Source organism: Vombatus ursinus, unplaced genomic scaffold (genome assembly GCF_900497805.2).
Source record: "Vombatus ursinus unplaced genomic scaffold, bare-nosed wombat genome assembly UNPS02014768.1, whole genome shotgun sequence".
NCBI classification, from domain to species: Eukaryota; Metazoa; Chordata; class Mammalia; order Diprotodontia; family Vombatidae; genus Vombatus; species Vombatus ursinus.
Genome location: NW_020954546.1, coordinates 34,631,584 through 34,643,565, shown reverse-complemented (window position 1 = coordinate 34,643,565; position 11,982 = coordinate 34,631,584). Strand labels below are relative to the sequence as shown.

Here is an 11,982-nt window from a genome sequence, read left to right as displayed (position 1 = left end):
GAGAGATATGATTTGCTCAACAGCAGCTTTCTACATCTAGGATACTACTTGAGATATTCTTAGGAGCTAAAAATGTTAGCTAATTTATTCCTATCTTAATCTTCCCCTCAGACAGGGGCTCTTAACCTCTAGGGTCTGGGAATTTTAAAAAGTATTTTGAAAACTGCATTTTAATATAATTGGCTTCCTCTGTCACCCAATGTTATTGTATGCATTAAAAATATTCTGAGAGGTCCACAACACACAAAAGATGAAGAACTTTTGTTGTAAAATATAAAAAGAAATGAGATCACTGTTCATTTCTATTAAAAACCCCACCACCTTGCATTTATGTACACACATCCTTTCAAAGAATCTGGATGTTCCCAATGTCATTCTTACTTGACAGAGAAACGGAGGCTGGAGAACAAATGGCTTTGTCAACCCTGAAGCCCTATGTCAACGTGCACTATTATTGTGCGAGGTCACAGTGAGCAGATGGGGAACCAGAACCTAGGACTCCACGTTTCCAATTCTGGATTTTTCCTATCACCAAACACTGTTTTACTCACTGTTCCAAAATTGGCAATTATTCTCAGTCTTTTCAATACTACACTAAGGAATGTAAAATTCATCAGGGGACATCTCCCTTCCCTGGATGGGACCTCTCATATTCATCTGAAATTAAGGCAGAGAACTTAAGAGCCGAACTTGGTCCTCCAGCCTGTCTTCTTATGTCTACAGGATTGCCTCTATTGCTAATTCAATTGGCAGATTTTCGGGTCATTTTAAAAACAAAACTTTAGTAATGATTCCCCTCAGAGGCTTACAGAGTTTTCTCTATTTTTACATAGACACTTATGTGCATACATATAATGGGCATTGCACCTACCTAAAGCATGGCATCTTATAATGTGTTCTTGAGTCCTTGTTGTTTTCCTACTTGCACCACAGCCTAGGTTCGAAAGGGAAACAACTCTTAAAAATCTTGTGTCCAGTAATAATGGCGTCACCTGAGGCTGGCAGGGAGCATCACCTGCTCATTTCCTTGGGCTATTTGATTCAGCCCTGTTGACTTTATACCCTACCTCTCAGCCACAGTTGTAAAGAACCCCATGAGCTTGTGAAGGCTCAGAACTTCCTCAATTGACAACTTAAGAATTTTCCTAGTAAGTCATCTCATAAAATGAAGTAGACTTAGGAATGATCCCTATTCTCAACCAACAGAACCTTAACAGCCCGTTTTCTATCCCAGTTCCAACCAAATACCCAGCATGGTGGGAAAATGCTTTTATTGCTAGTGGTTGTGGGGGGTGCTAAGGGAAGCCCTTCTAAGGCGGCTGATAAGACACATACACACGCACACACATATATAGTCTTTTTCTGAAAAGTTCTTCATTCTGCTAGTAGAAGAAGCCATATTTGGTTCACAGCAGACCAATTAGCAGCCCACAAAGGAGGAAATGTGGGGGTATCTTCTGTGGAATTCGATTTTCTATCCAGCCATAGGCTCCCATGCCACATCTTGCCACTTCCTAAGCATGGACACAAATATGAGAAAGGGTCAATATATGGGAGCAAGTCAAGCTTGGAGAATAACAGGCACAGAAAAGGAACATTAGGATCAGGGAGAAGGAAGAGAGAATGCAGTAGCTCCCCATCCTCACCCCTCACCGTTTTCCTGCTCCATAAGACACAAATCAGAGCCCCACTCACACAGCAGGCAGATGGCTGAGCCAGCCAGAGCATAGACATCAAAGCAAGTCATCTTCTGCAAGGACACCATCATCACCAGAAACTGAGGCAGCTTCTAAGCAAAGACAGGAGGGGAAATTAGGCAATCCCCAACTTGAGCTGACTGTTTCCAAAGTACTGGGTTGGGCAGAACCAGTTCCTCATTCAGCTTTTCCAATTCAATCTCCCTAGTCTGGATCAGAGAAAGGGAAGGCAGCAACCAAGGAGTTTCAGGAGGTAGGGTAGGAAATATCGCTGGTTACCTGATAAGCTGAGGCATGAGAGAGTGTGTGGTGTCTCTCCAGGGCTCTTCTTGGCCTCAGACAACAGGCTGTCTAGAGAGGCATCTGTCTCTGTGGCCTGAGGGAGGAATGGAAAAGAGAAGACAAAACTGTTAGTAAATGGGGTGAGGGAGAAGTAAACACATCATTGCCTCTACAATATTAAATCTGAACTACAGAAATCTGTGGAAGCAGCTAAGTTTGGCTCTGGAGAGTAAACTAAAAGCACCTTTTGTCAGCTGGTGAAGCCATATCAGCTCCAAGGAAGGCTCTCCCCTACCAGAAGCCTGGGGCAGAATCACAGGCTGTGACCTGGGCTCCCCCAGAGGCATCACCCTTCACCACTGCTGGAGCTCACCCACCAATATATCCTGGAGCATCTCAGGGACAGCAGCATCTCCTTCTCCCACGTCTTGGGGGAGTTCAAGTGCATAACCTTGGCGCACTAGTTCTAGCCCAATATCAAGATTCTGGAGGAGGGAAAAACAGAAAGGGATTAAGAAAGATGATTTTTTTTTCTATGATAGTCATGAAAATAGGGGAGAAAGGCAAGGATGAGAAATTTTGGGAAATGAGGAGTAACCCAAAAAGTTTAAAGACAAAGGAATAGGGTACGGAGTTCTGTGCCTCACCAAGATAATCCAATGATCCTCTAGGCCTCACCTGTCCATTGCTTGTGTCATAAAGGTGGATCTCTGGCCAAGTAGAAATCCCTGTTTGCACATAGCTGGAGATCTTGGCTACCAGAGGCTTCCACTCTGCACAATGAGTGAGGCGGTCAAACTCATCCAGGGCTTCCTCTTCCCACTGCTCACCTGGTGAAACAGTCAAAGGAGTTAGTGCTGAGAATTGTAATAAAATCAGGAGACTGCCTATCTTCTTTACAGAAGTGGTCTGAGCTCCGGGAAGTTCTGTCAACTAGGCAGACAAAATAGGAGTTTTCCAATGTGCTACGTGGGACTCATTCTACCCTGAGACCAAATCACACCGCTAACTTACCTGAGGGAACAATCCTTGCTAGACTACATTCTATTGCCTGGAATGGGAGGCTTAGGAAGTCACTCCTGAAGTAAAAAAAATAGAAAACTGTAGTTAAGACTCTTATGACGAGTCATAAAAGTCATCTAGTCTCCCTGCTTTAGACTACACAATGTATGGGCAGACCTAATCTATTCTTAAAATCGGTTCCATTTCCGATCTCCTAATTAACGAGCTTTCTACACTCTCTCCAACTGACAGGGATGAGTTAACTGGAATTAAGATTTTAATCTGACCTCTCACTATACATCCAAATATGACTTTGTACTGACCTGATAGCTCTTAAGTCCTTGAGCGGGCTCTCCCCATTATCTCCAAAGTCAACAAAGTAGAGATCCAGATTCCCATTCTCCAGGGTACCCAGGACCCGGGCCCGATACCAGGGCCCATCTGTAGGTAAAGGTGCTGCTACAATGTCACCCACGTGCACGGTCAGATCTTCAGGCTACGTGTCCACGTTGGAGGTAGGGAATGGGAGAGGGTGGCAATGACAAATAGATGGGACAGACAACGAGAACAAATGACCATAGGAGCCACAGAAAACTGGTTCCCAAAGCAAAAAGAAGAAAATACACAGAAAGAGAAAGGTCGACACTCCTTTCCCTCAAGCCCTGTTATCCCCACCACCCCTTGGTCCATGTGGCAACTCACTGACTGACTGTTCTCATAGTATTGGGTCATCTCGTTGACCAGCTTGTCCAATTGTAAGCTGCGGGAGCCAATAATCTGGATCCAGAAATGGTTGGGGTTTTCAGAGGCAGACACATAGACTTCTAGATACTCGTCAGCATGGAAACTGAAGTCAGGGCTGGGGACTAAACACATTGTGGGGTTGAGATTGGTGGCTATGAAAAAACCATCCCAGGCTGGTAGATGAGAGAATAGGGCTAAGGAAGTGGTAGCTTTCAGCTTTCAGAATACTCAAGAACAAAACAATGATTCACTGAAGAGAGAAATACTGAATGAGGATTTTTACACTTCTTCTGCTCCTTTCCCATAACAAAACCATGGCCGTGACATAATTCAGATCCCCAGTCACATTTTACATCCCTTCAGATGCTGGTGTCCTTTAGAGACTGTTACAACCCCACAGGACGGATGGAACATAAGACTGAGCAAGCTAGGCACTAGGTAGCATGAGATTTGTATCCTAGTGTCTACCCTGGACTCAGACTCCCTCCATGGACCCAGAGTTCCCCATTTACCATTCTATCCTCCACAGCTTCCACTCTATCTATCTATCTATCTATCTATCTATATCTCCTCCATATATATATATGTATATATCCTCCACAGCTTCCACTCTATCTATATATATCTCCTCCATATATATGTATATATCCTCCACAGCTTCCACACTATATAAATATATATATATGACATGATATATGACTTCCACACTATATATATATATATATATATATATATATATATGACATATGACTACAAAGTAACAAGACTGATCCCACAGACCACATAAGAAAAACAGTTTCATTCCTTTGTAATCACACCTCATGCTCAATCAGAAGTGTTTTAATGAATACTATATATAAATGCAAGGTAGAGTAGACCTTTAATTAGTTGCTGGCTTTTCTGAAGAAAATCTTTAACCCTGGACTGCTAGGCTTTCAGCAAAAGACTTTTGAGATGCCTTTTCTTGCCACCACTTTGTACTTTGGAAATGGACTGCTGGAATAATTATGAGCAATGATTATTAGCTTAGCAATTTGCTATTTTCAAAGACTCGTGATTCATTTCCAAGACAAATGTAAAGCCCTTTTGGTTATCTGTAACTCACGTGAGTCTTCCCCCACTGGTTAGCATGAATAATAAAAGCTGTCACTGGAGATAACATACTTTCAAACTTTGGCATCCCTGGACTGGCCCGGGCTCCCACATCCTCCTGGCAGCTGCGGTCACTAAGCATCTTTTCATGAGGATGTTCCAGCCGCTCTGGTCTCGGCGCAGCCGTGTCTCCTCCTCCTCGGCTTGGAGCGGCAGCCAGCGTGGGGGCCGGCTTCTCGCTGGTGCTCATGTTCTTAGGACAGGCTGGCTCCCCAGCTGCCCCTGGCCCCGCCACTTCCTCTCTCTTGATGCTGATGGGCTGCTTGCGCTGTACTCTGGATTCTGCTGAATGAGCAATCCTCTTGCGAAGCTCTTCATCTTCTGAAACTTTTTCGAGGATAAGATGCTTGCCAGAAAAAGAGAAGGGATAATCAGCTCAGGTCCTCAAGTCACGAGGACAAGGGAGGAAGGAAGGGGCTCTCCTCATTCAGATATAGATGCCCAGCCCTACTCAGCACGCACCTTGGCTGCTGCCACTTCCTTCTGTGTTCCTGAGAGCTTTATGAGTCGTGTTAGTAGCAACGTCCCTTCTGATTCCTTGTCACAGGTGACTTTGGCCCCAGAACTTTTGCAGATGGCACGAATGGTCTCTCCGCCTCTCCCTGCAGAAAGATACACACACAAATTCTTCCACTTGTCTCCTTATACTTTGCAGCAACCAGAAAAATCTGGAAGAATAAATTTTCATTTCCAAACTGAGCCAAGCACCAGGTTCTTAATAAATGTTTGCACACTTGAAGTTATGTAACTAATAGTTCCTGAAATCTTTCCTGCCAATATTGCCTCCAGGTAATGTTTAATTTTTTTCTTTTAATTTAAAAAATTTAGATAGATTCAATTCCTTCACTCCAAATAACTCTATTTTCCTAAACCATTCAGGGAACCTACACTTCTCAGTCTTAAAATAAACCAGAATACTCTACTACAGTGAGATAGTAGAAAGAGCACTAAACAGGTTAATGAGAGGAACTAGGTCTTAAGTCCCTGCTGTGGGGCACTCATAACTTTATGACAATGGAGATGTCAATACTGAGTCTGTTTACTCATCTATAACAGAGGAATAGTACCGGCCCTGCCTATTTAAACAGAGAAGTTATGAGGTGCGTGGAAAATTACATGATCAAAAGCAATCTGAATACTATTAAGTACTATAAAATTTTAAGATCTCTCCTACAGTAGCACAAAGGGATAATACTTTATGGGAAAGCAGGTATTCTCCTCAAAGGTTAAAGATATACCATGACTGAGCAGACTTACCTTTTGTTTAATCCTTTGTGAATCTACCACCCATGAATTTCTCTAAATCCTTTTTGAATCTATTTTGTATTTTGGGATATATTTGAGATAAAGTGAGTAAAACTGTCTGCCATCAACATCTTTTGGATATCTCCCCTTATGGAGATGACACTGACCAAGAAATACGCTTAAGATGATATGAAGATGCAAGATATAGAAAGGAGGAAGCATTAAAGGGAGACAACAGTACCTATAATTCTGCCCACAGATCTCTGAGGTACTGAAAGCTGTTCATACACTGGGGTGTTCTCTGTCAGGATCTGGTGGATTGCTGCTTTGGCTTTGCAAACCTGGACAGGAAAGCCACTGATGAGCAGCACCCGCTCCTCACCTACATCTTCTGTGTCCACATCAATACGAGCACCAGTTTGCTTCCTCAACTGCAGAGAGGACAGGGGAAGAAGGAGGAGAGGGAAAGTGTGTATGTCTATATATGTGGTAGGCCTTATGAAGAGACACCATGTTTGGACATAGCCAAGGTGGAAATTTGTTTTGCTTGACTATGCACACTTGTTGCAAGGGCTTTAGTTTTTCTTTTTCTTTTTTTAATAGGGCATGGGAAGAAAAGAAAAATCTATACTGGTTAATTGAAAAAAATATTTTTATTAAAAGAAGAGGCCTCATGAGAACTAGTTAGTGATTCTTTAATCTGAACTATAGGTGCTCTAGGGAGATGGAAGGAGACAGTGACTATCTAGCCAACTCCTTGCTCCATCTCCTAACTGGAAACCCAATTAATCTTTACTTTATTTGCATTGACAGGCAATGAATGAATACTGGCAAAGAACAATTTAAAAACAGTTAACTTTTTAAAAAAATTATTCAGGTTTGTAATACTTTTTTTAACCTTCAAGCTGATTTTTTTTTTAAGTCAATTTTATTTTATTTTCAGGTCTGCATTCTCTCCATTTTCCCTGGCCCACACAAAACTCTTGTCACAAACACAGATAGTTGAACAAAACATATCCCCACACTGGTTATAGGTCAAAAAAAAAAAGTCTCATTCTGTACTCAAATCCTTTTCACCTCTCTATCAGGAGGTGGGAAGTATGTTTCATTACTAGATCTCAGGAATAATGGTTGGTCATTGTTCTTGACTGGAGTTCTGGAGTTTTTCAAAGTCATTAGTCTTTATGATACTATTGCTATTATATAAATTGTTCTCCTTTTTAACTCACTTTACACTGCATCAGTTCATACAAGTCTTCCTAGGTTTCTCTGAACCATCCCCTTTATTATTTGTTACAGCATAACTATTTCATCACAATCATGTATCATAACATATTCAGTCATTCCAACTAATAGGCACCCTTTTAGGTTTCCAATTCTTTGCCACCACAAAAAAATGCTGCTATAAACATATATATAAGTCCTTTTCCTCTCTTAGTTCTCTTTGGGGTACAGACTTAAATGACACATATTGGGTCAAATGATATACATGGTTTAAAAGCTTTCTGGCATATTTCTGAATTGCTTTTCAGCAGGGTTCAATCAGTTCACAGTTCTACCAACAGTACAATAATGTACCTGTTTACCCCAGAATCCCTCCAGTATCTGTTGTTTTCCTTTTTTGAGTCAACCTTGCCAAACTGATAGGTATGAAGTAAAACCTCAGAGTTGTTTTAATTTGTATTTCTCGAGTTATTAGAGTTTTAGAGCATTTTTTTCATATGGTTATTTTTAGCTTGGATTTCTTCTTCTGAAAATTTCATATCCATTGACTATTTGTCAGCTGGAAAATGGTGCATTATTGTTATCACAAATCAATTCCCTAAGTATCTTAGGAAATGAAACTTTTCTAAAATGATAAGCAGCATCTAACGAAAACTATCAGTATGCATTAATTGTAATGGAGATAAGCTAGAAGCCTTCCCAATAAGATCAGGGGTTAAGAAAGGATGTTCACTATCATCACTATTATTCAATATTGTACTAGAAATTATAGCTACAGCAATAATAAAGAGAAGGTAAAGAAATGGAAAGAATTAGAATATGCAATGAGGAATCAAAACTATCACTCTTGGCAGATGATATGATGGTACACTTGAAACATCCCAGAGAATCAACTAAAAAACTAGTTGAAATAATTAAGAACTTCAGCAAAGTTGAAGGATATAAAATAAATCCACATTAATCATCAGTATTTCTACATATTACCAACAAAGTCTAGCAGCAAGAGATAGAAAAAAAAATTCCATTTAAAATAACAGTACACAATAAAAACTACTTGGGGGTCTATCTGATAAGATAAACCCAGGAACTATATGAACACAATTACAAAATATTTTTCACATAAATAAAATCAGATTGTAGTAATTAGAAATATACTAATTGCTCATGGATAGCTGAACCAATATAATAAAAATGGCAATTCCACCTAAATTAATTTACTCAGTGCCATACCAAACTACCAAAAATTATTTTATAGATCTAGAAAAAATAATACAAAATTCATCTGGAAGAACAAAAGGTCAAGAATATAGAGGGAATCAATGGAAAAAATATGAAGGAAGGTAGCTTAGCTGTATCAGATCTCAAGTTACATTACATAGCAGCAATAATCAAAACAATCTGCTACTGGCTAAGAAATAAGAGTGGTAGATCAGTGGAATAGATTAGGGACACAATATACAGTAGTAAATGAACATAGTAATCTAGTGTTTGATAAACCAAAAGATCCAAGCTTTTGGGACAAGAAGTCACTATTTCAAAAGAATTTCTGGGAAAACTAGAAAACATTTTGGCAGAAACTAGGTATAGACCAACATCTCATACCATATACCAAGATAAAGTCAAAATGGGCTCATTATTTAGACATAATGGGTGACATTATAAGCAAATTAGGGGAGAATGGAATAGTTTACCTGTCAGATCTGTAGATAAGGAAAGAATTTATGACCACACAAGAGATAGACAACATTATAAGATATAAATTGGATAATTTTTATTACATTAAACTATAAAAGGTTTTGCACAAACAAAACCAATGCAGCCAAGATTAGAAGGAAAGCAAAAACCTGAGGAAAAAGTTACAGCAAGTTTCTCTGCTATAGGCCTTATTTCCCAATTATATAAAGAACTGAGTCAAATTTATAAGAATCACAAGTCATTCCCCAAATGATAAACGGTCAGAGGATATGAATGGGCAGTTTTCAGATGATGAAATCGTAGCTATTTATAATCACATGGGAAAAAATGCTCTAAATCACTACTGATTACAGAAATGCAAATTAAAACAACTCTGAGGTACCAACTCACACCTATCAGATTGGCTAATATGACAGAAATGGAAAATGATAAATGTTGGAGGGGATGTGGGAAAATTGGAACACTAAAGCACTGTTGGTGAAGTTGTGAACCGATCCAACCATTCTGGAGAACAATTCAGAACTATGACTAAAAGGCTATGCTGTGCATACCCTTTGACCCAGCAACACCACTACTAGATCTGTATCCCAAAGATATTTTTTAAAAAAAAAAAGGACCTATACGTACAAAAATATTTATAGTAGCTCTTTTTCTCTTTTTGTGGTGGCAAAGAACCAGAATTGAGAGGATGCCCATCAACTGAGAAATGGCTGAATAATTTGAGGTACATGATTGTGATGGAATACTATTGTGCTATAAGAAATGATGAGCAGGATATTTTCAGAAAAACCTGGAAAGACATGAACTGATGCAAAGTGAAGTAAGCAGAACCAAGAGAACATTGTACACAGTAACACCACTGCTGTATGATGATCACCTGTGAATGACTTAGAATAGCTAAGACAATTCTGAAGAACCCATGATGAAAAATGCTATCCACTTCCTAAGAAAGAATTGATGAAGTCTGAATGCATACATTTCTCAAAATCTAAAATTTTTCTTTTTCCTTTAGGGGAGGGGAGGAGAGGTGTCCTGTGTTTTCTTTCACAACATGACTAAGATGGAAATGTTTTACATGACTGCATATATACAAAACCTATATCAAATTGCTTGTCTTCTTAATGAGGGGAGAAAAGAGGGAAAGTGAGAGAATTTGGAACTCAAAATTAAAAATACAATGAATGTTAAAATTTTTTTACATGTAATTGGAAAAAAAATGAAATCACCAGAGAAACTTACTTACTCAGATTCCCCCCATTTGTGAAACATTTTTATCTTCCTAATTATTACTTGGATTAGGGAGATGGTAAGTTGCTTTTTCAGTTTTCTAACTGACAAAAGAGGAAGGTGATTTATCAGACATATGCTGGGTACCAGGGAAAATCATCCAGTCTAGAACTTTCTATTTATGGTAAATTATCTACAAAGTAAATTTCTGAGTGATCAAGTAATCCATTTCTTGAATGAAGAACCTTATATAATGAAATAATAGCTAGAACGAAAGCCATCTGCCATCTAAGGGGAGCAATTTAACTTGCCAAAGGTGCTTTTCTCTGAAGGCAACTTATTTTATATATGCACATGTGGGGTTTGAGGGGAGGGGGGTAAAATCCACAAACACAAAATACCTATGAAAGCTAGCATACTTACCTGTTTAATATTGGCTCCTTGCCGGCCAATAATCAGCTTCACAGCCTCCTGGGGGACCCGCATCTCCACCTCAATATCATCCTCCCCAACGAACGTTGGCCGTTCTTCTATAAAATGACCATAAGATAAGTCCTAATGCTAAAGGCTAACATAACGACCCCTGCTCCCTGACTTCTACCTCAAACACCTGACTGTCAAAACCAAGAGGAGCCAAGGAAGAAAATGGGTAAAGAAACTCAATAAAAGCAACAAATGAAGGTGCTTTCTGAATGGGAACTTAAAAGATTACAGAAGATGTGACTGGCAGACAGGATAGCTCTGTGGAATGCTGCTTCACAGATGCCAAAGCAGGAAAAGCTTCCCAGTCCTATAAGAAAGGTGTGCTGAGCTTCAAAGGGGTTTCTAATTTCAAAATGTCTTCAGTGTTTCCAGGAAAGAACCCTAGAAGACAGTGACCTAGAAGTTCAGACTTTCCTGGATTTTCTGTTCAGATTCAGAGTTTATCTCACCAAATTTTTACAATCCATTTAAACCCTGAAACGTGGCCCATTAGTGGGGAGGGTGTGAATGAGAAGAGACTGACTTCTCCTCAAGGCTGAATAGGAAGGTACATATAAAGAGAATGGGGCAATTATATTTACATGTACACATCAACAGATATAAGACCAAAAGTCATTTCCCCGAAAGATAAGTGGTCAAAGGATATAAACAATCATGTCTCAAAAGAAGAATTGTAAACTATTAACAAGCACAAAGAAAAATGCTCCAAATCACTAATAAGATGCAAATGAAAATAACCATCAGGTTTTATCTTCTATCCAGTATACTGGCAAAGATGAAAAAATATGGGAATACTTATTCTTGAAGGGGTTGTGGGAAGACAGGCACCCTAGTGCATTATTGGTGGAGCTGTGAATCAGTGCAACTGTTTTAGAAAACAATTTGAGAGTATGCAAATAAAGTGGCTAAAAATGTCCATCCCTTTGACCCAGAATTCTAGTACTAGGCTTATACCCCATGGAGGTCACTGATAATAAGTCCCCACATACACTAAAATATTTAAAGTATCATTTTTTTGTGTGTGGTAACTATTCAAAACAAAGTACATACTCATCAACTAGGGAATGGCTAAACGAATTGTGGTATATGAATGTAATGGAATATTACTCTGCTGTAAGAAATTATGTGTGTGATGACTACAGAGAAACATGGAAAGATCCACAAGAACTGATGCAGAATGAAGTAAGCAGAGCCAAGAAAACAATATACCCAAAGACTACGACAACATAAA

The 11,982-nt window shown here is 39.4% G+C and overlaps 1 protein-coding gene across 9 annotated transcripts in view; it reads right to left on the bottom strand.

The window, feature by feature from the left end:
* Positions 1-1,352: 1,352 nt before the first annotated feature.
* Positions 1,353-11,982, bottom strand: part of LOC114042776 (tudor and KH domain-containing protein-like) — an 18,062-nt gene continuing 7,432 nt past the window's right edge. For 5 of the 9 annotated variants that reach the window (XM_027861478.1, XM_027861477.1, XM_027861481.1 and 2 more), the window contains 11 exons: positions 10,692-10,798; positions 6,364-6,553; positions 5,340-5,479; positions 4,890-5,223; positions 3,684-3,847; positions 3,305-3,477; positions 2,994-3,058; positions 2,658-2,809; positions 2,357-2,464; positions 1,977-2,073; positions 1,353-1,514 (listed from right to left, as the gene is read on the bottom strand). In XM_027861478.1, the coding sequence (XP_027717279.1) occupies positions 1,375-1,514; positions 1,977-2,073; positions 2,357-2,464; positions 2,658-2,809; positions 2,994-3,058; positions 3,305-3,477; positions 3,684-3,847; positions 4,890-5,223; positions 5,340-5,479; positions 6,364-6,553; positions 10,692-10,798 (1,670 nt within the window). In that variant the 3' untranslated portion in view covers positions 1,353-1,374. Of the gene's footprint in view, positions 1,515-1,653; positions 1,790-1,976; positions 2,074-2,352; positions 2,465-2,657; positions 2,810-2,993; positions 3,059-3,304; positions 3,478-3,683; positions 3,848-4,889; positions 5,224-5,339; positions 5,480-6,363; positions 6,554-10,691; positions 10,799-11,982 lie in introns of those variants that run through there. The other 4 variants (XR_003569019.1, XM_027861482.1, XR_003569021.1 and 1 more) reach the window with 4 other exon arrangements.